General features: G+C 54.0%; 1 protein-coding gene across 7 annotated transcripts in view; it reads left to right on the forward strand.

Moving 5' to 3' along the window:
• Positions 1-24243, forward strand: part of TNS1 (tensin 1) — a 190766-nt gene that overhangs the window by 82074 nt on the left and 84449 nt on the right. For 4 of the 7 annotated variants that reach the window (XM_087819600.1, XM_016196775.2, XM_016196779.2 and 1 more), the window contains 6 exons: positions 3337-3378; positions 13922-13942; positions 14329-14370; positions 15187-15237; positions 20983-21032; positions 23165-23345. In XM_087819600.1, the coding sequence (XP_087675726.1) occupies positions 3337-3378; positions 13922-13942; positions 14329-14370; positions 15187-15237; positions 20983-21032; positions 23165-23345 (387 nt within the window). The remainder of the gene's footprint in view (positions 1-3336; positions 3379-13921; positions 13943-14328; positions 14371-15186; positions 15238-20982; positions 21033-23164; positions 23346-24243) is intronic. The other 3 variants (XM_016196776.2, XM_016196780.2, XM_087819599.1) reach the window with 2 other exon arrangements.

Genomic DNA, 24243 nt, shown 5'->3' on the forward strand with positions numbered 1-24243 from the left:
ATCAAATATGTCTAAGGAAAGGGTTCAGGACAGCAGCAGTTGCATAGCTGCATTCCTTAAGCTTTCTGTTACTGCTGTCCTGGGTGGCTCTGTGGAAATCAGTGTTTACTGAAGAGTCAGCCCAGGGGGCAGAGAGGGCAGGAGCATGTCTCTGTCTGGAGCCAGACTGCTGGGTTTGCACCCGGGCTCCTCTGTGGGACAGCTTATCAACCTTTCTGTGCCTCAGTAGCCTTATCCACAAAATGGGATGCTCCGGATTGCCGTGAGAATTGGAGAGTTAATTTATGCCAAGTGTGAAGAACAGTGCTGGCCTATCACAAGTGTGATGGGAGTATTGGCAGCACAGCTTTTAAAAAAAAATTTTTAATTTTTAAAAAATACGTTTTTATTGATTTCAGAGAGAGGAATGGAGAGGGAGAGATAGAGATAGAAGCATCAATGATGAGAGAGAATCATCTATCGGTTGCCTCCTGCCCATCCCCTACTGGGGATTGAACCCACAACCTGGGCATGCACCCTGACCGGGAATCAAACCATGACCTCCAGGTTCATGTGTCGACACACAACCACTGGCCTGGCTGTGCTGCAGTTTTTATTGTTATTAGATTTTTTTAGAGTTGGAGGACTGAACATCAGGCCCGCTCAGCCTGCAGTGTGTAGATGGGTCGTTAGAGGGGCACCACAGTGGAAGCTCACCTGAGGCTGACTTCTTGGGCCTGAGCCCTGTCATTGCTGTGCTGCCAGCCCTGGGGATGGGGATAGATGACAGCGCTGGCATCGAGAGCCCCTGCACACACCTTGGAGTCTGCCCCCTTTGCAGAGGGAGGATTCTTGCTTGAGTCCCCACGGGGCAGTGGGAGTGGTCACTGCTGCCACCAGGAGTGTGGAGCCACAGGGCACAGGCCACAGAGTGGCAGGGGGCCCTGGCTCTCCCTGGCACATTCCAGGTTCCTGAGAGGGTGGCCAGGGGCCAGGGTGCCGGAGGGAAGGAGAGAGCCTTTTAAGGAAACATTTCTCTGCTTAAAAAAGGAAAGAGAGAGAGAGAGAGAGAGAGAGAGAGAGAGAGAGAGAGAGAGAGAGAGAGAGAAATAAAGACACAAGAAACATGGAAACACACAACAAAGTTTGTGGGCTGGCCGGCAGGCTGGCTGGAATGCACAGCTGTTGGCAGGGGCAGAGGAGGCACCCAGGCATCAGGCCCCCTGGGTGGGGGTCCACTGCTGCCCCTCAGATCTAAGTCCTTAAGGGGCGACTCTGCTTAGGGGCTGTCTCTGCCTCTGGGGGACTGGGAAGAGACCAGGGGTCCCTTCTTTGCACTGCCTTAGGGTGGCGCTGGGAGAGAAGCCCTCCCACTTGTCTCTGAGGATGCCTGTCCATTGTGCCCCAGCCTCAAAATGTATTTGTAACCTCCCCTTACTTCCCCAACCCCAGTGCCCAAGGGGAGGGTGGAAACCTACCCTTGTGTAACAAAGAAAGGACCAGAGCAGGGCACTGTCCATGGGAGATAGCAGGAATGGGGAGAGGAGACCCTGGGGGCCTGGCCTCATCAGGTGAAACCTGCAAGCTCCAGAGTGGTGTTTGTGGCTCTGGGTTGGGAGGAGAGAGGGAAGAGGCCACTGCAGATGCAGGACTCCTGTGCTGAAAGTGCCTGGCAGGGAGGCAGTGTTCGCCTGGCTGAGACCTCGTCTGGTGGGCAAGGTGGGCAGGGAGCCCTGCAGGCCACAGCCACCTCTAGGACCTTCTCTTCCTCCTGGTCTGTTTTCCTGGCACCCTCCACCCCACCCTGGCCACTGATCAGCTGTGTGACCTTGGGCTAGTTGTTTAACTTCTCTGCGCCCCCTGCACCTCAACCAGAGGTATAGCAGTAGTTACTTATTGGGTTTTTGGAAGGATTAAACGAGTTATTGTAGGTAAAGCGCTGATAATAATGCCTGTCATACAGTACATATTCAGTAAGTGTTAGATATTGCTCCTTCTTTTTTTTTTTTGGCTTTGTATGTGATTCTCCCAGCGGTCCTGGAAGGATGTTGAGCACAGGGCGATAGACACTTTGCTGGAGAATGGGTGGGCGGGGAGCCTGTAGCATGGCTGCGTCAAGAACCGGAGATGCTAACTCCCAACCTCTCCATCCTTCCAGGGTTCAGGGCACACTGTCGCGTGGGTGTTGTCTCCCTCTGGGCTAGTGTGTCAAGAGGGGGGATCCCTTAGGCTGTCAGAGGACAGAACAGGGTTAGGTGGAGAGAGGCCTGGCTAAGGGTGGCTTGTATGAATAGCCAACCCCAGCCAAGGTTGTGGGTGGTGGCTGGGGTGGGGGGTTGCCCACTGTCCGAGGCGGCAGCCACCTCCTCTTTGGCCATCCACAGCTTGTGACCAGACACCCTCATGCCCCCAGGAGAGCCTCCCCTTTCATTCCCTCTGTGGGCCCCCTGCCTGGTGCTCGGGTCAGGAATTGGAGCCAAGATTGAGGTATGAGCTCCAAGAAAAACGTGTCCCAGCTAGAAAAAAGGAACACATTGAGTCTCTGATAAAGGCCCCTGCTAATTGTCAGGGTAGAGGTTTGGCTGCCTGGCGTGGCTAAGGGATGTTATCTTAGGGTAGGGAGCAATCCAACCCTCCCTCCTCCCCCCTCTGTCTGGAGGCCCAAGTTGCCACCTGCCCCTCCCCACCCCCCCATCAGAGAGAAAGATGAAGATGATGATAAAATAATAGCTCACCCATAGAGGGTGCTTTCAGCTCTCAAGGCCTCAGCATTTATTAGTGACCTGGTGGCTTTCTTTGGAAGTGCTGGCAGGGGCACTTCACCAACCTGTTTCCCACATGCTTTGGGACACTGCCAGCTGTCTGCAGCTCTGACCTTTGGGTGAGATCTCTTGGCATTGGGGAGAATGAAGAGGTGACTCTTCCCTTTCTAGAGGTCTTAAACATGTTTTAAAACATTTTTAAACAAATTGTACCATATTGCAGAAAATTTAGAAAATAGCACAAAGAAAAAAAAAATCCTTATTTTTTTTACCATTTAACCCCGTTATCAAAATTCTGCTGCATTGACTTTCAGCCTTTCAGCGTCTGCATATTTTTTACAGAATTTAAAAATTGTGATGTGCATTTCATTCTTGCCTTCTGCTGTTCCTCCTCCCCACTAATGATATTGCCTAAGCATTTTTCTATGTTGCTACATAATCTTCCAATGAATTCTCAAACTGGAGAGTGTCAATGTGTGAGTGGAGGGAAGGGGTGTCTAGTACTGAGGTGGTGGCTTTGGAATGATCTTAGGAGGCCCTCGTTTTCTGTGGGGATGAAAGATGCTAACCTTGCCTTTCTCTGTTCCTCCCACAGGTGGCTGCCCCCTGCATTCCTCCATCCAACCATGAATTGGTGGTGAGTGACAGTCCATTCCCTACCCTGCCAGCCCCTCCTCCCCTCTTCCCTCTGCTCCCAGCTGCAGCTTACTTCAGATCCAAGCATGCTGGCAGCCCCCAAGGGTGCTGGGTAATTAGGTAAGGGGAAGGAGGGGGCCTTGTTCTGAGGCTGAAGCTGGACTGGGAGGAAATGAGTCATGAGGTCCCTTCTGATGGGATGCAGGGCCTCCTATTTCAATCTGGAGACTAAAGTCCTTGGAAAAAACCATAAAAGGCATCTTGCCTGTCTCTAGGGCTGGCCAGGTGCCTGTTGTCCTGGCACTTACAGGACTAGGGGATGACATCTCCTCCCACCCGTCTGGTCCTGGATCTGGTACCCTTGGGGTGGAGGCAGGGGGATGGATGGATGGCATGACCCACAGAATTCATCTACCTGGGCAGTTGCTCTCATTCAGGTAGCCTGTTCCACCTCCAAATTTTTTGTCTGATTCTGCTTTTCTGCTCTCTCTCCATGTCCCCCACTCCACCCTCCCTTCCGTAATGGGACTTCCAGAAAAGCATGGATGGGGCAGGGCTCCTGTGAGTTGTGGGCTGTGGAGAGTAGCCTGCTGCAGACTGATCCCAGCTGGGTGGATTTGGCATGTTGGGAGCTTTTCCCTCCTGCCCTCTCACTGCCTTCTTACCCTTTAGAGGTCTCTTCTGCTCTTCACCCACTGCTGGAGGTGGGCAGGGCCCTGGAGTCTGGGGGGAGGAGGTCTGCATGCCTGCGGGTGTATGTGTGTGCATGTCTGTGCGTGGGGGGGCCTGTCATGGAGGGCCCCTGTGATCACAATTTGACCCACTGGTGCGGAGGGGCAAGTGATGACACTGATGTGGGTGGGGATCTGGGGGAGAGGCAAGGGTGTTACAGAGCCCAGGCAGTTGCAGGTGTCCGCACACCTGTGCGGTGACCTGCTCAGCCTGGATACTGGTCTCTTCTCCTCCAACACCCATTTGCCATGTAACAGTGGTCCTGTCCTGCCCTCTTTCTGGACATCAGTTTCCCTTTCTGTCAGAGAGATGATTGAACTAGATGCTCGAAAGGCCTTCTCAGTGCTGATAAGTATTCCCTCCATTCAGATTGGTAATGCTATAAAATAAAAGTATGGGAAAGTGCTTGTGACTTAGATGCCTCCAGACCCAGTGCAGTGCCATCGCATTCTGCACTTGGGCCCCGGGCCCTGCTGAGAAGTTCCCTTCTTTGCAGGGCCCCTCCTCCCTGGTCTCACAGGGCTCAAGTCCTTCTGGGCCTCAGCTCTGCCCAGCTGTGCTGCTCCAGATGTGGGGTGTTATTTGCATAGAGCCCAGTTGAAGGTCATCTGACAACAGTGGGGGTTGTGGGTGGGGTGCGCTGTGGGTGCTGCAGAGATGAGGCCAGAGTGCAGGCCTCATTTGGAGCCACCAGTGAGCAATCTCTCTGGGATTTTGGAGAGACACTGTGGAGGGCAGGTGGGAGGGGTGAGGTGGGGTGAGCAAACCTTTCATCAGTCCAACCCAACTGATTTGCCCCTGAGAACAGAATGTCCTTGGCTGGTCTAGGATGACTGGTGTCTGGGGTTTAGGGCTCTCCAGGCGGAAGCCAGATGCCTGGCCACTGGGAGTCTCGTGAGCTTGGTTTATGTGAGGAAGGATCAAGGGTTGGGACAAGAGTGAATGGTTGACATTCCAGCTGGTGGGGTTGCAGTTACTACCAGAAGGGTCTCCAGCCTGAGCGAGGCCCTGGAATCTTCTCATCTCTGTGATGTGCCCCACCTGTGCCCTTCACAGAGGTTGGCTCAGCCACCTGGTGGTGAAGTGGCTGTGACACAAGATTGTGCTCCCAGAGGTTCCTCCACTTGAGTCAGAACTGATCCCCAACAGTGGTCTAGAGGAGTTCGACCACCTCCCTATGGATCCTAGTTCCCTAGTCCCTGGAAATATGGCCTTGACACATTGTATAACCTCAATTTCCCTTCTGCAGATTGGGAGTTAGAAATAGTACTTAACTTTGTAAGGTTAAGAGAATAAAAGGAGCAATTAACCTGTTTAATTAATGCATATTCAGAACCCTCCAATGCCTGCCATGGCACTTGGAGTAAAAGATCGAGGTTCTTCCATCGGCTTGCACAGCCCTAAAGGACAGCTTTCCTCTCTGACCTCATTTCCTTCCAGAAGCTCTCTCGCTGCTTGCTCTGCTCCAGCCACCTAGTCCTTCTTGCTGGTCTTTGAACATACCAGTCAGGATGCTGCCTCAGGGCCTTTGCATTTGCTATTCCTTCTGCCTGGAATGCTTTTCCTGCAGATACCTTCCGGGCTCTTTCCTTCCCTCAGCTCTTACTCAAGTGTCAGCATTTTCCTTTCCCCAACAACCCTATCTCTCTCCCTGTTTTCTTTGCCCCCCCCCCCCCCAGCCTGTATCACCATCTGATAAAAGCCCCGAGTCTTATTTGCTTATCTTATTTAAGGAGCTCCCCAGCCCCCCAGCATGTAAATTCCATGACAAGGGATTTTTATCTGTTGTGTTCATTGCTGTATCCCCACTGTCTGACACACAGTAGGTACTCAATACATGTTTATTGAGTGACAGGAAGACAGGCATTCAGCTGGATGCCTGGTGCAGATGAGGTGCTCAATAAACTGGACTGCTGATGGGCAGTGGGGGTTTACTGGGGGGCCTGCCTCCAGCTGGAAGCTCTGTGCTGTCCCCAGGGAGTGGGAAAGTGGCCCTGGGGAAATGGGAGAAAGTTTGGCTCCCTGCAGAGAGCACTCAGCACCTGTTTCCTCACCGTGGGCGGGGAGGCCAGTGCTCAGAGCAGGTTCAAAGAGGGAGGAAAGGGCGGGCTGTATTTTTCCTTCCTTTTGCATTCTCTGCCTGCCCTTCAGCCTCTGCAGGGCTGGACTTAGCCTCCCTGCCCCTCCCTCTTGCCTCACACTGTGTGTCTGTGTGTCTGTCATGTTTTCTCTATGTCCCCAGCTCAACCATCTTACTTAAATCCTACCCTCCTGGGACCAGGACCATCTTGGGCACAGGATTTTAGCCCAGCTTTGGGGCCCTGCCAGCCAAACACATTTTCTGGCCTGTGCCAGGCCAGCCAGGGCAAAATGGCTTAATCTTCAACCAGTGTTTTCGTCCTATTCAATGGATGTTGCCTAAGGCCTGGGGAAGAAGGGACCTAGGGTCACCTCCCTCCTGTGGGGTGCATGGGTGTGGGGGGCAGGATGGAGAGGGGAGAGCCCTTGTTTGCCGTGGGCTCTCTTGATCCTTGGAAAGAGCTGAAGCAGCTTTTCTCAGCTTCTGAAAAGTAAGAGTCAAGAGGAATCTCCTGAGGGTGAGAGCCATGTGGAGTGTCCCCCGAGGCCGGCCAGACGCTGAGCCTCTGCACATGCAGCCTGGCACCCAGGGGACCTGCACTGGGAGAGATGGGCTGGCCCCATGGAGGGTGCTTGAATATCCTTGTGAATCGGAAGTTGGGGTGGGGTGTCTGCAGGGCGAGTGATCCAGGCCTTAATGAATCTTATCTGAGAGCCCTGAGTGGGTTGTAGGTGGCCATCTCTGGGAGATTCTTGACAATGGAGAAATGCCAGGAGAAATGAGTTCTAGAAAGCCTTGACTTTCAAAGAAGAGAGCCAACCCCAGGCATTGTCTTCCAAAGAGGATTCGTAGAGTGGTGAGGGGGTGGGGAATTCCAGTTTGTGCAACAGCTAGGGTGACTTAGTCCTGAAAAGGAAACTACTGGGGGGCGTGGTGCAGAATGGGAGTGAGAAAGTGTTGAAGGGCAAATCGGCTTCTTTTCTGTGTTCTCCAAAGTAGAGCCTAGTAGGTGGAGGTTCTTACAGAAAGGAGGAGACTTGGGTTAAAGAAAAAGCAAAGCTCTCTAACACCTAAAGTGGCACAACAGGGCAATCTGTGGGAGTTGCTGTCGGTCACTGGAACACCCACTCACTGACACCTGTTAGGGGTGAAACAGGTGTTGATGGGAGGTTCCCTTCCTGGGGGGTCCCTGGGTGGAAATCCTCCCAGCTCATGTAGGTCTTGCCCCCAGGTTGGGCTATGAAGGGACATGGTCCCTTGAGGTTAGGGCATCCATGAATGTGCTGACCACCTGGCCTATGACCCCCACTGGGAGAGGCCCCAGTCCAATGAAGGGCCCTGCCCTCGGGGGACCATGCTAAGGGGAAAGAGAGAGAGAACTATATTGTGGAAACAAGTAGTGCTCGATGGGGGGAGGTGTTCTTAGTAGAGGTAGCTTTGGGGTCCAGGGAAGGAAGGGATCAGCGTGTGCTGTGGTGGCTGAGGAAGTCTGCCTCCTGCTCTGAGTCCAGTTTAGGATTTGAGCAAATGGGAGAGAGGAGAGAAGGAGAGAGGACCTTTCAGAAGGTGGCAAGGCTGAAACAGAGGAGGGGCAGGGCCTTGGTACAGGCTACCAAGACTGATAGGGGCCAGGGCAAACCCTGTGTCCTTGCTGGGGGCATGAGAAGGCCAGGCAATGCTGTCTTACCTTGGTGGCTCTGGCTGGGGTGCTGGCCAGGACAGCCTGAGTGTGTGGAGGCAGGAACAAACATGGCATGCGTGATGGGCACCGAGGGGGTGTGAGCAGATAGAGAGGAGAGAGAGGAAGGCAGTGGAGTCCACTCAAGCAGGAAGGGGCCACGTAAGGGAGGAGTCCAAAAGTCATATTGGGGAACTTGAACTTGATGAGCTAAGCACTGAGAGCTATTATGGGTCCTTGAGTGGGGAAATGACCCAAAGCAGGGTTTGAGAGCTGGGAGTCAGCTGCCAGCTGTGGGGTGTGGCTCTCTGGTGAGGGGGCTGCCAGGAGGAGGGTGGGGAGACCAGATGAGGCTGGTGCAGGTGCTCAGCATGGGCAAAGGAGATCAGAGGGGCCTGGAGGAAGAGCCTATGGAAGCACAGACTCCCAGTTCCCTGGCTGACGGGTAGGAGAATAGCATCCAGCAGGGAGGGTGGCAGGAGGGGGTGAGAAATATTCCAGCCTAGCCCGGCCAGCCTGGAGAGCTTGTGTGAGCCAATGGGGTGGGAGTGCCCGCAGCTGCCCAGCCTCAGCCAGGAGTTGGGTGCTGGTCCGTCAGGGTGAATTGAGAAGGACCTGAGGACAGGAGCGGGCTTGCCCAGGCCCTTCCCCTGAGGGTGCTGGGAAAATCAGGCATCACATTTCATTTAATCACATCCAGCCTGTTCTTTTGCTCTGGTGGCCTCTGCCTGCCTGGAAGAGGATGTGGCCCCTGGAGCAGCTTTACCCAAACACTCAGGGGACCCTGGCTGCTGGCCTGCTCCATGCCCTCCATCATGCCCCCATTAGCTCCCCCTCCTAGGATGCTAGGAAGTAACATTCGTTAGGTGAGGGGTGAAGCGTAGAGCAAAGCTCATATGGAGCTGGCCAACCTCCCTGGAGACTCAGTTTCCTCATTTGCCGAAAGGGGTTCCAAGTGCTCCGTTTGTTGCTGCTGTAGCCACTGCTGTAGTTGTTTTTGTTATTGTCTGTTGATGGTCCCCCCAGACAGGCTGTGGGGTGTATAATGTGCCATCCTTGCCACGCCCCCTCTAAGTGCCCAGTAAATGGTGCTGCCCTGCCCTTCTTTCTTGCTTTCAGCCCCCTCCCTTCATCCGCTTAGGGTTCTATTTTTAGAACAAGTGAGCCTGGAATAACTTTCTCTGGGTCCTGGGACTGAGGGCATTCCAGCCCCCATGACCCTACCCACCAGCTCCCTTCCCTCCCTAATAGGCAGCTCTGCCCATGACCTCACAGTTTGTTGCCATGGCAGCAGATGTGATGTCATGGGGTCTTTTGGCCTGAAAAACTGCCCAGATTCCAGGCCTCCCAGGGGGCAAGAGTGGGGAGAGCTGGAGGGGGTAGGGGGAGGGTGTGAGGAATTTCTGGACGGAATGTTCCTCTGGAGGCTGAGTCCGAATTCTGTGCCAGCCCCCTCCCCCAGCCCCAGGCTTGGGTACCTCCCCCCACCCGCTATGTCCTTCTGTCTTTTCCTTCCTCCAAAACAGCAGCCCACAGATACATTTTTTCCCAGCCCGCCCTCCCCGAAGGCCGCCAACATGTCCTACTTCAGGAACCTCCAGGCTGTCATCTCAGCCACCCCCAGCCTCTACAGAACACCCCTCCTGGGGCCCACACAGTTGGCGGTGGGCAAATGCAGGCATGGAGAGAGCATGCATGTCTTTTTTGGGAAAGAATTTGAGGAAAGGATGTGCAGTTTCCCTTATCCACCCTGTGGTCACAACCCCTCGTATTCAGGAAGTTCTCTCTGATGTCTGATCTCAGTCTCTCCTACTGCAGCCCATTTCCTCCTCTTCCTATGGAAGTGGATTGAAGAGTCCCTTCCTCTGGAGGGTCTGAGACAAGTAGTCTTTAAGTCACAGAAAGCTTGTTCCCAGCATGAGGGCAGTTGACTTAAGGGTTAGAGGAACTGAATGGAGAGCATCTCCAGGGAGAGGAGACTGCATGAAGGGATGGATGTAAGGAGCAGGGTTCAAATACCAGCCCTCTTACCTACCTAGTAGCTGTGTAACCTTGGGCAAGTTATTTAATCTGGCGGACCCTCAGTCTCCTCCTTTGTAAAATGGGTTAATGCTTACCTTGTGCACATTGGTATGAGGATGTTTATGAAGATTGATGACCATGGAAGCAAAGAACCTAATGCTATGCCCAGGGCTGCATTAACACTTAATGAGTCATTGTTATTGTGTTAACATTATGAAAGGTATCTCCAGACCAGGTCTAGGAAGAGGTAGGCCAGTGAGGCCCCTGGGGTGCATAATTTGAGGAGGCATTGCTCTCAGGGTCAGGCAGGTGCACTTGGAGCAGCCTGAGAATGAAGGCCTCCTTAAATGTTTTGCCCTTAGCGCCTCACCCTAGTCTCTGCCTTGCTCCAGACTCCCGGGTTTGAGATCCTTGAAGAGCAAGACTTGGTTGTCAAGGGGCACCAGGTCCACACCCTGCCACCTGCTCCTGAGCTGAGTTCGAGTTGCCCTGCCTGGAGGCCAGGGGCATTCTAAGACTCCTGGTGAAGCTGTGGTCAGCTGCCCTCAGCTTTGGAAAGCCTGGGTCCTTGAGATCCAGGTTTTGTCCTGGGACTGGGCAGTGGGTGGGGACAGATGGGGAAAGTCCCTATCTGGGCTCCATCTGCTCTATCCTTCTGCACCTGAGCCTCAGGAGGAAGGAGGAGAAGAGCTCACGGAGAGGTGCTCAGCTACCTGCCTGTAGGCTGGCTGGGGATGGGGCTGAGGTGCTGCGAGCTGAGCTCAGCAGTGGGCTTTACAAGACTGGAGCCAAGTCCATTCTTGCCATGTATTTCACCCTGAGAGGCTGGGCCAGTCAGACCTCTCTGCACCTCAGTTTCTCTATTTGTGAATCAGGGAAGAAGGAGATGGTGTCCAAAGTCCCACTCCGAGCTGTTCTGAGGAGTGGTGTGCAAGGATGGAGGTGTGGGTGTACCTGTGTGTGTGCAAGTGTACGGGAGTGGGTGGGGGTGTCTGTGTGCTGAAGGAGCTCTGCCAGGCATTGGAACTCTGGGGCTGCCGCCTCAGAAGTCCACAGCTGGGGCGGCCTGGGAGCGTCCCTATAGCATACCCAAGCCTCCCTGCTAGGGCCTGGGGTAGGCTTGGCCTCAGGGGAGGCCCACCTTCATGTTATCAGTCCCTCGCTGTTTTCATTCCCAGTCCACCCAGAGCTGGCAGTTCCTGGGAAACAGGGAAGCAGGACTTCAGTCCCGGGAGGACTAGGGTGGAGGGGCTGGGTGGGGAGCACAGCGTGCCTGCTGGGCCATGTTTGCAAACACTGCAGGAAAACACTGGGTGTTTAGGTCAGGAGGGGTTTTTGGAAATTTTTAGCTCTTCAGAAAGCATCTCAACCAGTAAGTTGAAGGCATTTGATGGCTGGCAAGCATCTTTCTGTGGCCGGCCTCCAGCTGGCACGGGGAAGGGGTGGGGGCCAAGGGGACGGTGCTCAGATGATTGTTGGCAGGGAGAGAAGTTTCTCTTGCACTGCTGAGGCCTGTGGTTTCTAATACTGACTCAATTACTGCTTCGTGCCAGACATGGGAGGGGTGGGGCAGGAGGGTCAAGGTGGGGCAGGGTGGATGAGGGGAGGGCCTGGGGAGTGTGGGGTGGAGAGGGTAAATAGCTGCTAGCATTTCCTAAGCACTTCCCAAGTGCCGGCCCTGTCCTGGTGCTTTCTGTGCTTCTTCACATTTGATTCTTTCAACGTAGAGCCAGTCGGCCCTGTTCAGCAGCAAGGATGAAGTGACCCTCTTGAGGTCACACAGTTAGCAGCAGAGAGTCAGGACATGTCCCTGGCAGTCTGTTTAGACCAGTGCTTCTCAAAGTGTCATCCCCAGACCTGGAAACCTGTTAGAAATGCTCATTCTCAGGTCCTACCAGAGGCCTACTGGGACCCTCTGGGGAGGGCCCAGCACCTGTGTTTCGGCAGCCCTGCAAGTGTTTTGAGGCACACTCAAGGCACTTCCCAGCCCAGCCCTAATCCTCACCCAGCCACCTCACACTTGTTCGGCAGCCCTGCAAGTGTTTTGAGGCACTCTCAAGCTCAAGGCCCCCTGGCTCACACTGCTCATCAGAAGGGTCCTGGCCTTCTCGAAGGTTTCACCCAGAGCAGGACGGGGGCTCTTCAGGGCCTGTAATAGCCTGGGGCGGACACTTCATCCCCAGCTTCTCCATCTCACCCCCTTGCTGTCCTTTCTGAGCCACCCTGTCTGGGAGGCTGGTTCAGCAGACTGAAGAGTGAGGGCTTTGGAGTTGGGAGAGCTGGGTTCAGATCTCAGTTCTGCTCTGTAGACTGCATATGGAAGGTCCCTGTGATCTGCCCTCCAGGAGTATTCCTCCCTCTCCCAGAGCCCTGGACTGACAGGTGGGGGTCAGAGGGCCAGAATTTCCCAGTGGGCTCATTTGCCCCCTGCCCAGTGGCCTGTGGCTCAGCAGTCGGGTCTCTGGGAGGTGGCTGGGTGAGGATTAGGGCTGGGCTGGGAAGTGGTGGGATGTGTCATCTTTATTCCTCCAGAGCCATCCTCAGGCTCCAGGTGAGCCAACCTGGGGTCTAGAGGGGCTGCTGGATGTGCCTCCCCTCCTGCTGCTCCATTCCTGGACCCTGTCCTCCCTCATCTATCCTAAGCTGCCTTGGCCCTAAACTACCCTCAGGAGTTTTCATCCCCTGGAAGGAAGTTTTGGCCTCAGCCATCCCTCTTCTTTCTAGGCAGGAGGGGTAAAGTCTGGGCCATTTCCAGAAAGAGCACGGCTGCCTTCAGCTTAGTTGGCTTTCTTCCTCCACGTCCATCTTGGCCCAGTTCGCGCTGGTGCTGGAACCTCTCAGTGGTCATTCTGTCCATTCCTCTGTCTACAGACACAGCAGCTGCCCCTCAGGTCCTGGGCTGGGGTTGGGGCAGGCGTTTCCTATTCTGAGACACCCTGTCTTAACCTGGCCCACGCTCATCTTGGTAGAGGCTTGTTCGATGACCTTGGCAGTCGTGCTCATGTCCTTCTGCATGGTTCTAGGGCCCTGCTAACCATGCTGCTGAGTTGGAAACGGAGCCATAGAAACTGTGATCAGGGGTGGGCTTGGAGTGGGAAGTTTCTCTCTTGTTTTGGGGGAGTCCTAGGAGCCCACTTTGCAGGATGCCTTTAGCAGGAAGCACTTCTGTTGGTCTGGGCAGGGAAAGGGTGGCACTGGGGTGAGGGGCAGGATCAGTCTACAGGTGTGTACCGATGGCCCGATACTCATAAATCACAGTCCCTGGCATGAAGGGTATGGCAACTGAGTTGGTAAAAATGCTGCTTTGAATCTGTTTTGGAGGCAAGTGGGATAGAATCACAAATAAAATAAGACATATTGCCACGATGAGATTATTCATATACTAATGACCAGATAAATGGCACAGACATAGACTTACTGGAGTTGAGAGGAGGGAGACAGAGTCCTCCTTGATGGGGTGCTCAGGGAGGGCTTCATGGAAGAGGAGACCTTACAGGAAAAGAGAGGCAGCTGTTCCACAAAGAAAGGCCTGGATGTGAGAATAAGTAAAGGGATCTAGGGGGCAGGTCTGGATGGAGCAGAGCTTTGGAGCACGAAAACTGAGGTCTGTGCAGGGGCAGGGCTGGTGGGAGGAAGCCTTGGAAGGAACTTACGACCCACAGACCTCTTCTCCCAAGCTGCTGCAAATTCACATAAAGAGCAAGAGGCTCAGAGCCTAGGGTGGGGTTCAAATCCTGTTGTCCCCATAGTAGTTGATGACTTTGGGCCACTCATTTAACTTCTGCATATCTCTAAAGTGGGATTCAAAAGTAATAATGGGCCCTGGCTGGCGTGGTTCAGTGGTTGGAGCACTGGCTCACGCATTAAAGGGTCTCAGGTTCGATTCCCAGTCAAGGGCACGTATCTGGCTTGTGGGTTCGCTCCTCACCCCTGGTTGGGGCCCATGAGGGAAGCAACCGGTCCATGTGTCTCTCTCACATTGATGTTTCTCTCTCTCTCTCCCCCTCCCTCCCTGCCACTCTCTCTGGAAAGCAATGGAAAGAATATCCTCAGGTGAGGTTTAAAAAAAAAAGTAATAATGATACCCATGTCACGGGGTGCTTGTTGTGAATGAGATGGTTTTGATGAAGATGTCTGGCATGCTGGCACAGTGACGATTACTTGCTCCTTGCTCCTTTTTGAAGGGTCAGCGACTGCTTGAGTCAGAGGCCTGGGTGACGTTTGTCCAGCTGGATGTTTATAGTACCAATAGGAAGTTTTTTATTTTCCAAATGATGCCTCCTAACTTGGAGACAGCCAGGTTACATCTGAGTCTTGGGTTGGCGTCATGTCCTGCCTCAGGAGGCATTCTGTCCCCCATGGCCACCAGCCTTGGAGAGAGAGCCAGTTCGGGGATGTTTGTCCTGAGGCCTCACGCTGCTTTTTCCTTTTGTCCACAGCCTATCAACACTGAGAGTGCACCAAAGAATGTAGTGGACTCGGTGAGTGACAGTAGGCCCCGGGGTGGGGGGTGGGGAGCAGCCTGAGAGGCCGGAAAGTGGAAGATGGATTGGGGAAAGTAGACAGATGTTTGGGGACATCCTTCTGGAGTAGATTTGGGGAACTTGGGGGAAATGGTGGAGACATGGGTGACATTGGGAGCTGGGCAGCTGACCATCAGTTATGTATTTGGAAATGGGTTGCTGGGGAACTGGGCAGGCAGAGCGGGAGAGGCAGGGGTGGGAGCGGAGAGAAGCCAGTGGTTAAATGTGGGTTTCTTTATTAAATATGTAGAAATTGGGAAAGCCAGGCAGATCTTTCTGAATAGATCTTCCTGACTTAGCAGAGAGACAGATGATCTCCTCAAGGCTGCGCGGAGGTGGAAGAGAAAAACGTCAGTGGGTCCTGCAGTGGGGAACTGAGTTAGCAGCTGCCAGGCGCCTCTCGGCAATGGCCACATTGAGTGGCTTGGAATGGAAGACTCGGGTTTAAATCCTAACTCCTTCGAGCTTCTGACTGTGTGACTATCGGCAGGTTATGAGCCTGTCCATGCCTCAGTTTTCTTATCTGCAAAATGAGAATAATAATATTTCCCACAGTTGTCGTGAGGCACAAAGAAGAGGGTTTGATTAACTCTGAGAGGCCTTTAGTGGACAAAGAGAAAAGTGAAATAAACAACCAAGTCTCCCCGACTCCACCTGGGCCCTTCTGCCGTCCCCTTATCCCAGACCCCTGCCAACCCCAGCAGGTGAAAGACCTGGTGACTTTTGATTACTTTCCTTGACTCCCTTCTCTTACTACCCTGTTTCTATCTCCAGGGAGAAGGAGCCTTCAGGGGTGGAAACACACGGAAAAGCCTCGAGGAAGACGTAAGTGTGGGGAGGGGGCACAGAAGGATGTACCTGGGCTCCTGATACTCAGAGAATGGGGGTGGGTGGGTGGGTGATGTTTCACACCTCTCTTGTTCAGTGGGGCGCCAGCTTGGTTGCTAGCAAGGGAGGAGGGGCCTGGATGGTGAGCAGGCCCCGTCTATGTATACACTGGGCCTCCTGCTCGGCCTTGGTCTCCAGCTCAGCTGAGTGCAGAGCTCATTTGCCAATCACTTTGCCAGGGTGGGAGGGGGGAGGAGGGGGGCTCTGTGAGGCCTGGCTGAGTGGTGGGTGAGCAGTCACCCAGGTAAGGGCAAGGAGAATGGGCAACACTCTAGCAAGAGGGACTAAGGGCAGAGATGAAGAGGGACTCTTGAGTCCTTAGAGGGTCATCAGACCTTGGGGAACTGCAGGCTCTGCTTCTTTAGAGACAGAAAAACGGCAGAATCCTTCATGTGGCTTAAGGGCCACTGATTCAGGAGGAGCTGGAAGGTGGGCCAGCTGGTCCACCCTGCTCCTCCTGCCATGCATTTTTGGTGGAAGTCAATGAGCACATTCTTTAAATGGAAGGACCCCAGAGGAGGGCAGAGGGGCTCTCCCAGGACTCTGCTTTGAGCAATGCTTGTGTCGGGACTTGTCCTCATACCCCAGGAGCAGCCGCCCGACAGAATTGGGCCTTTTTCTTCCCCGCTCTTCTCTGACAATTTGCCCCTGTGCTGGCCTCTGCATCCTTGCCCGCCTTGATCTGCAGAGGAACAGGGAGTGGTTTTGGCGGTTGGCACAGGGGGAGCTGTTGATGGCATGAGGCCCTATCATCTGACAGCTGCCTGACCCATGGTGGGGAGGGCCCCAGAGGGAGGTGCTGGGGCAGCAGGAGGCAGCTTCTGCAGGCAGCAGCACTTCTGTGGTGAGCCCACCGCTGCTGCCACATTGCCCTGGGGCAGCCCTGCACGGTGGAGGCGTACTCCGGGAGGAGCGCGAGCATGTCTCTCAAATTAGTGGGGAAGGCTCTGTTCAAGGTATGAGCGGGTCCCCTAGGCACAGAGTACACATGTCAGAGAGGGGCCCTTGTCCGAGTTTGTGATGTTTCTGGGGCCGGGATGCAGGGGAGAAATTAATTTTTGAAGTATCTACTACTAAGGATTGACTAGCTTAATGCATGCAAAGCATATGATATGTGCTCAATAAATGCTAGCTGTCTTATGACTGTTATTTTGACCGAGGGCCAGGAGCTGGGCTGGGTAATTTTTTGATCCCGTGACATCCCCTATGGCACATGCTGTGACCCCATTTTGTAGATAAGCAAGCAGAGGCTTGGAGGGGCTCAATGACTCAATGCTTTCTCCATTTCTTCCTGGGACCATGGCTTGGATCTAATGTTACCCAGGACTTCCAACCCTTGGCGGGGGACAGGGTGGTGGTATGTGAACCAAGACTTTTAGCCAATGGTCTAGAAACTCTTATAGGTCAAGTCCTAGAACTGCTGCTCCCACCCTGGGTCTGATGGATCCCTGAAGGTAAAGCTACAGTGAGAGAGAGTGAAGTTAGACATCAAGAACTTTTTGACACAAAGGTGTGTATGACTTTGGTCTTGGGGAGGGAAAAGGTGACTGTTTAGTTGGGACTGGAGGTTTTATTTAGGAGAAAGTTTTGTTGATCTGGGATGAATGTGTGTGAAGGGGTGGGTAAGGGTGGCGTCTTGTCCGGATATGGGAGGAAGGACAAGCTGAGTTTTGGTTATTAGTCTAGTTTAAAGAGCGTGCGAAAGGCTAAGCAGATTCCAGAATGGCCTGGATACTGCAAAGGAGGAGAGGAAACTTAAGTTTTAAGGTCCCAGACACCTGTTGCTGGTTGGGTGACCTCAGGATGATTGAGTCAGTCCCCTGCCCAGCCAGTGGGTTCTCTCACCGTCTGCCCCAGGTGAAGGGACCTGTTTTCAGGGCGACGTGGTTGAAGCTCTGGGCCTGCTGCTATGATAACAGGCCTGTTTGTTGAGCTGTTTTCCTGTCTCTGGCCCATGGCCCAGGACTCAGAGCAGGAATGGCTGTTTTCTTCCGACGGTTGGTTGTAGTGGAGTTCATGGATGGTGTGCTGTGTCGCACTTTGTTTTGGAAAAATCCAGGCTGGTGGGCAGGAAGGAGAGAGGAAGGGGTGTGGCTGGAGGGCTGGTGTCGGAGGAGAGGGTGGCCACAGCCCCCAGAGGAGACATAGGAATGGGGATGGGCTCCTGACGTAGGTTGGTCACCGATTTCTGGCTGCCTGACGTGGCCCCTGGTATTGCTTACAGACCCTCCTCCCAAATGTGCCCCCTGGGGACCGGGGCTCAGGAAACAGCTTTTCTTTTGGTCCAGAGCTGTTGTGTTTGGTCTGTGGACCTCAAAGGAAGGCAGGACTCTTTCCACACAGTGGTTGCTCTAACCAGCCCCACCCAAGTCCTGGCGTTCAGCTCCCTGCTGCATGGTGGGGAAGAGGGTGGATAACAGAGCCTAAGGCCATAGCCTGAGGCGCTCAGGAATGGCTGAGTGGCAGTCAGCAGTGAGGGCCAAGGCAAAAAGAGTTGGCTGGATCTGCAGTAGGAAGGGTGAGGGTCAGATACCAGGAAGAACTTACCGGTAGTAAGAGAAGTAAGACCCTGTTTGGAGAGGCTGTGGAATTTCCTTTGGTGGTGTTCTGTCAACAAAGGAGAGACTATTTTGGTGATGACAATAGGGGAGAGTTCTTCTTGGTGCACAGGGAATCGAATCAAAAGTCCTACTATTGATCTATGTCCTGGTAGGAGCTGGGAGGAAGTTCAAAGCCATGTGGATGAAGGGCTTTGAGAGTCTCTGTGAGGAAAAGATTGGGATTACGGGCAAGCAGAGAGCTTATTTTTCTTTTCAAAATAAAATCTTTGTAGTACTATTGTAGAGCCTTCTGGTAGTTTTCCCTAAGGGCTCTAAGTGGAACAGGTCAGTGATGTGAAATCACATGAGACTGTGCTGGACGCATTTTATAGATTGCTTGGTGAGAACGAGGGGCTGCTTCTCCCAGGGCCCCGTTGATGAATACCTTTCTTCTGAGAACATAAGCTCTCTGAGGTCAGGTCCTCCTCTGGCCCCTGGTGCCTAGAATGCTGCCAGGCACACAGCCTGTAGCTCTCAGTGAAAGTTTACTGACTAAGGGAGTGAGCACAATGCTGGGTGGCAGAGATGACCACATCTTTCGCGTCTCCCAGCCCTCTTGAAAAAGGCCTGCATGATTAGACACGCTGGAAAACGCCTGTTTCTAGCCTCGTGTGTGAGGTCACCTGTGTTTTTTGAGCATTAGGTTGTGTTTGCTCACATGCCCCCTGCTCCCCCAGCCCCCGCCTATTTTTGGTTCTCTAGTTCTCCCTGTGGCTCTGTGTCCACCAACACTCGAACGTGTCACCTGTGCACATCTGTTTTCTGCCAGCGAGTGTCACATGCCCCCAAACTTTGCAGAAAACAGGAAGCCCCATCGGTTAGAGGGCAGCCCAGTGATTCATCAGCGGATGACCATCCAGCTGTTCGTCCCAGTCCTCTGCGGTGGGGTCACTGTCCAGGGCAGCTTCTCCCCTGCCTCCACTTTCCTGGCTGGCCCACTGGAGCAGAGCAGGCTTGGACTTTGTCTTATCACCTCTGGAGGCGGCATGGCCAGACTTGGTTGGGGCCAAGTTTTTATTTATCTTCCCTGGCTTTTTTGGGGTGGGGAGGCTAAGGAATGTGGAGTGTTGTAACGTTGGGAAGGGGGGTGGGGAAACGGGAGCCAGCTCTCCTGCCCTGCTCATCCTTCTCACCCTGTGCTACGGAAGCTCCAGGTCCCCCTCGGCCCTCCAGTCCCGTCACCAGGCCTGTCCCAATATCCCATTGTCTTCCTGTCTCCCTGGGCCTGGACCCTTGGTCCTGGCCACACCTCAAGCCCTGGCTATGGTTGTGGCTTACAGTTGTTTGAAGCAGCTGTGGTGGCTGCCTCCAAAAGTGGCTGTAGATCAGCAGCAGATGAATCCCGAGGGGCTATTTATAGTGGGGTGGCCCTGGGGCCTGGAGCCGGGCCGATGGTCTGGGGAGGCTCAGTGACTCCTCGTCAGGGCCCAGCAGAGTGGAGATAGATGAAGTGTTGGGTTTCTGCGTTCCTCTGGGTGGGTAGTTTTGGAACAGCCTGGTTTGGGGCTTGAAAACCAAATACAACCCTCCTTACCCCCCCCCCCCCCCACGCCTGACTCATGCAAGTCGAAGTCCTCAGGGCCAGGAGAGCTGTGGAGACAGAGAAACTTTCTGCCCCAACAGCCCCACTTGGCTGTTTCCTCCTGCTGCCCACTGAGGCTGAGCTATTCCGAGCTGGGTGGGAGCCCAGGCAGAAGGGACTCCGGGTGCTGCCTGCTTACAGCCGATGGATGGAGAGTCCTTCTCTTAGTGGGGCTGCCCTGACTTTGGGCTCAACTGGAAGCTGGGCCTCCCAAGGCAACCCACTCCCACCTTGTGGGCTCTATGGGGCCTGGAGAGGGCTGACGGGGCTTCTTTTTCCTGAGGTCGAGCCCAAAATCTGAGGGTGAATCCTGCCAGGACTTGGGGGTGAGTCACTGTTGCCTCGGTTTCTCTTCTCATTGGCAGATTTCGGTCCTGTCTCCTCCAAGAGATGGTTGCAACTTGATTGAAAAAGGCTGGTTTCTGGAGGCCCAGGGATGTTTGGAGAGTGCCAGTGGGCTCAGAGGGCTCCAGCTGGGTCTGGGCTCCTAGATGCTGGGCATCGTGTGAGGTGGCTGAAAGGATGGGCGGTGGCTAGTGGTAGAGGTGTTGCAGGGTTTTGATTTTCTGTAGAGGCGAAGGTTTGATTGTGTCTCTTACTGCCCTTTTAATTGTACCGGATATAATACGGTAACAACATATATGTGCCTTATATGGGTAATTCCTTTAAATTTTCAAACAACACGCATGGATTGGCCCACTTCATGGGTGACATTACATAGGCTCAGGGCATTAAGTAACACAAGGCTGTACAGCAGGGTGCTGTGGGACTCGGAGCCGTAGCTTTCATCACTGAGCCATTGGGTGCCCTGGGGCGTTTCAGACACCAACTTGAATCTATTTGCCTAGTTTTGTGAAACCTGACAGCCCTGGAAATGAGAGTGAGTGAGGGGGTAACATACAATGGGCGGTGGGTCCTTAGGAGCACGATCTGCTGCCTGATCTGCTTTCAGTGGGTACACGACATGCCTGGCTGCTCTTGTCCTAAACTTTTGATTGAATGACTTGGCGTTGCTGCTTTGAAGAAGAGGAGCGTGGGGTGATGAAGGCTGGAGGAGAAAGGTTTAGAGCTGGAGAGAAGGGTGTCATCCCTCACCTTTCCTTCTTTTATGTTTGCAGTCTCTGTTCCCCCCTTGGCCAGTGAATCGAGATGAAATGAGTTTCCATCAAGTCTGTAACTGTTTTATTGAGTGTGTACTCAGTACAGATAGCACCAGCCTGGGCACGATTCGTTTCTCAGCATTTGGGATTTCTTCCTTGCTGGGGGGAGGAAAGCCTGCCTCTTTGGGGGCTCACACACACTCAGGAACACTCATGCAGAATTGGCAGCGATTGCTTTTGGCTTTGAGTTGCTTTGTTTCTGGGGTGTTAGGGTGCCTGGGCTGGAATGTTGGCAGAGAAACGAGAAGAGGATCTGTGTTTGCCCGTGACCCTGACTGCGCCCTTGGACAGCTCTCAACCTGCCTCCTCCATAATGCTGCTTCTCTTTTCTCTTTTCCAGGGCTCTACCAGAGTCACCCCGAGTGTCCATCCCCATCCCCAGCCTGTCAGGTATGCTTGGCCTGTGGGGGGCACAGGGTAAGGGTGCTGGCAGTGAGGTCACTGTGGGTGTTCCCCGCAAGTCATGCCTTTGGGTCTCCGAGACCGAAGTCATAAAGCCAGTGGTAGGGAGCATGGGCAGATGTGAGAGCCTCAGCTGGAGGGTGCAGGTAGATGCCACTTGGAAAGGGTCATGCTCTTAGTTCTAGCTGGAAGCCAGCCTTGAGCTGAATTCTTTATCTACTTGCATGACCTCATCTAGGCCTTGCAACAACCCTGCAAGATAAGCATTTTATTCCCATTTGGCAGATGAAGAAACTGAGCTTCAGAGAGATGAGGTGACTTGTTAAAGGTCACACACAGGGCACTTGGCGCCTTGCTGACACAGAGCCTCCTTTCCCTGTGCCCAGGTTCTCTGGTTGTCTGGCTTGTGGCCTTCCCCTCTCTGCCTCACCTTCACCCTGAGACTCCAGAGATGAGTGAGAATCTGGCCCCAGGAAGATGGGGCCTCAGAGAAAGAGGGCCTTGTGTGTGGCTGAAGCCCCCAGCAGGTTGTGGCCCAGCTACCCACTGCCCACAGACTTTATCTACCCTTTAGAAGATCCTCTCCCCTCCTCCCCACAGCTGAGAACCACCATGGGGTGGGTGGGTGCAGGGTGCTGTGCTGAGTTGTCAGGTGGTCGCACTGTTTTTGCCTGGGGTAGGCAGTGCCCTGAGGTAGGAGCCCAACTTCCCAAGGCTGCAGCAAGAAGCTTATCTTTGGGATGAGGAATTGCCTGGGCTCAGAGCTCAAATTCACATTGTGCTCCTTACTGCAGCCCACTGGCCCTTCTACCACTTGGACCCTGTCATTGCCACCATGGAGAAGCCTCACATGACCCCTGGCTTTGCCATCTCCAAATCCCATCTACAGAGTTGGGCTCAGAGTTAACCCTGGTAGAGCCCAGGATTCTGCCCTGCTTCTTGGCTGTCCTCCCCAGTGCCACCCCATCACTTTGAAATAGCCTAGTGGTATTCCTCCTGCCTCCCTTCCAGTCTCAACTCTACCCTGCTGTAGTGAAAGGTTATCAAAATGAAATGTGAGTGTTGACCACCTTGGTTAGAGGAGGGAAACCGGATACTTGGAGGCTGGTGTTGGGGTAAGAAGGTGTGGGGGTGGGGAGCATGTAAGGTGCCCTCAGAAGCAACAGGTCACTTCAGAATCAAATTCCAGTATCTCACGATCCATTTCCCCTTCCATGAGGGCCTTTGGACTCTCCCCCTGGAAGAGAAGCTGGGTGAGGTGTCAAGATGTGAGCCCCTATCTCCCCTCATCCAGCACCCAGCTCAGGGGGCTCTCTACTTCTCCAAGGAGCTCAGATGGTGTTGGGATGCCACCTGCCACCAGGGGCCACCCGCCACTGTAGCAGCAGCAAAGGCTCTGTGCCCTCTGTTTCCTGGGCCCTTAGCAATCAGGGAGGCTACTGCCACAAAGCACTGGCAGTGGTGGGAGCTGCCAGAGGTGGGGAGAGAGCCAGGGAACAAAGGGTAGGAGTTGACCTGCCTCCAGGGAGGGCTGGAATGTGTGCTGTGGTCTGGCTTACCTGGAGCCCAGGTGAGCATGTCACCTGAGCTGCCCCTTCCCCTGAGAGGCCTCTCTGCCCACCCACAGCTCTGGAGCCAGGGGAGGACTTTAAAAGGCTCAGCCCAGGGATGCTGGAGAGCACCCAGCTCAGCCTCTTTCCTCTTCCAGAGCTGTCCCAGGATCCTTCGAGACACTTCTGCCAGGACAGGTGGCTGCAGTGTGTCCAGAGGCAGAGCTGGACTCCAGGGTTCCTGGCCAGTTCTGGCCCTGGCTCTGACTTCTGGTATCAAGGGTGAAGGCGGTGCTGACAGAATCGATGGGAACCTAGGATTGATGTCATCAATGTTTGGTTCTGACATGGCCTAATATCCTTGCCAGCCCCTGCCTAGCTCTCTTCTCTCCGGCGCCCTAGGCTGGCTGCACTGGCCTTGCCAGGGGAAGCCTCTGACGTTGGGTCTGCGTCAGGGAGCAGCCAAGCCCCTGGGATGGATATGGGGGCCATGCACAGTGTGTAGGGGGTGCAGATATCTGTTCCTTGCCCTGGGGGGCTAGATTCTGACCTAGAACCCCACTCTGCTAGTCTTCCCAGAAACATGAGTGTGAGCCAAACCATGGAGGACAGTTGTGAGCTGGACCTGGTGTACGTCACAGAGAGGATCATCGCCGTCTCCTTCCCCAGCACAGCCAACGAGGACAACTTCCGGAGCAACCTTCGTGAGGTGGCCCAGATGCTCAAGTCCAAACATGGAGGCAACTACCTGGTGAGGATGGGCTTCTCACCTGCTTGCCCAGCGCCACTCCGCCCTCCCTGCTTGCCGCCTCTCGCCTGCCTCCCAGCCGTGGGCCAGCTCTTCCTTGTCTCTTCATTCACCTGTCCTTGGCCCTGAGCGTCTCTTGTGGCCGGAATCTTCACTCCCTCTCCTGCCCAACTCTGCTGTAATGAATATCTGCAGCTGCAATGCAGCATCTGGAACCCAGTTGTGTGTGTGCACATGCGTTGTGTGCATGTATATGTTTGTGCCCACATGTGCACGTGCACACATGTATATGTGTTTGCCCATGTGTATGTGTGCCCGTGTGTGTGTGTGCATGCGTGTGCGTGTGTGTTGACCAGGAGAAGAGAATAACAATATAAGCTCATGTTATTGAGCGCTTACTACAAGCCAGGCCCTGTTCAGCAGCTCTCCGCGTATTTTACCTTTAAGACAACCCTAGGAAGCAGGTTTTGTTAGAGCTTAGAGGTGGGGAATCTACTTAGGTTCACAGTATCAGGATGTGGCAGAGCTGGCACACTGTTGGCACCTCTGAGAAGTCTTAGGGCAGAGCTGTGGCACAGGGCATTGTAAGGGACCTTGTGTTGTTGACACTGGCATTGTACCTGGCCCAGGAGAATCACCTAACAAATGTGGGTAAAATGGCCCCCAGTGTTCTCCTCTGATTTTGGAAAGGCCGACCTGGGGTGGGGATGGGCCTATCCTGGCTCTAGAGGAGGGCTCAGATCCACCTTACAAGGAGGTACATGGGGCTGCCCTTGGTTGTTCAAACAGAGGCGGCTGTAAGAGGCTGTATTAGGTCCCTGGGGCTGCTGTAACAAATTACCACAAACCAGGTGGCTTAAAACAATGGAATTTAATTTATCACAGTTCTGGAGACTAGAAG

Source organism: Miniopterus natalensis, chromosome 8 (assembly GCF_054644295.1).
Source record: "Miniopterus natalensis isolate mMinNat1 chromosome 8, mMinNat1.hap1, whole genome shotgun sequence".
Lineage (NCBI taxonomy): Eukaryota > Metazoa > Chordata > Mammalia > Chiroptera > Miniopteridae > Miniopterus > Miniopterus natalensis.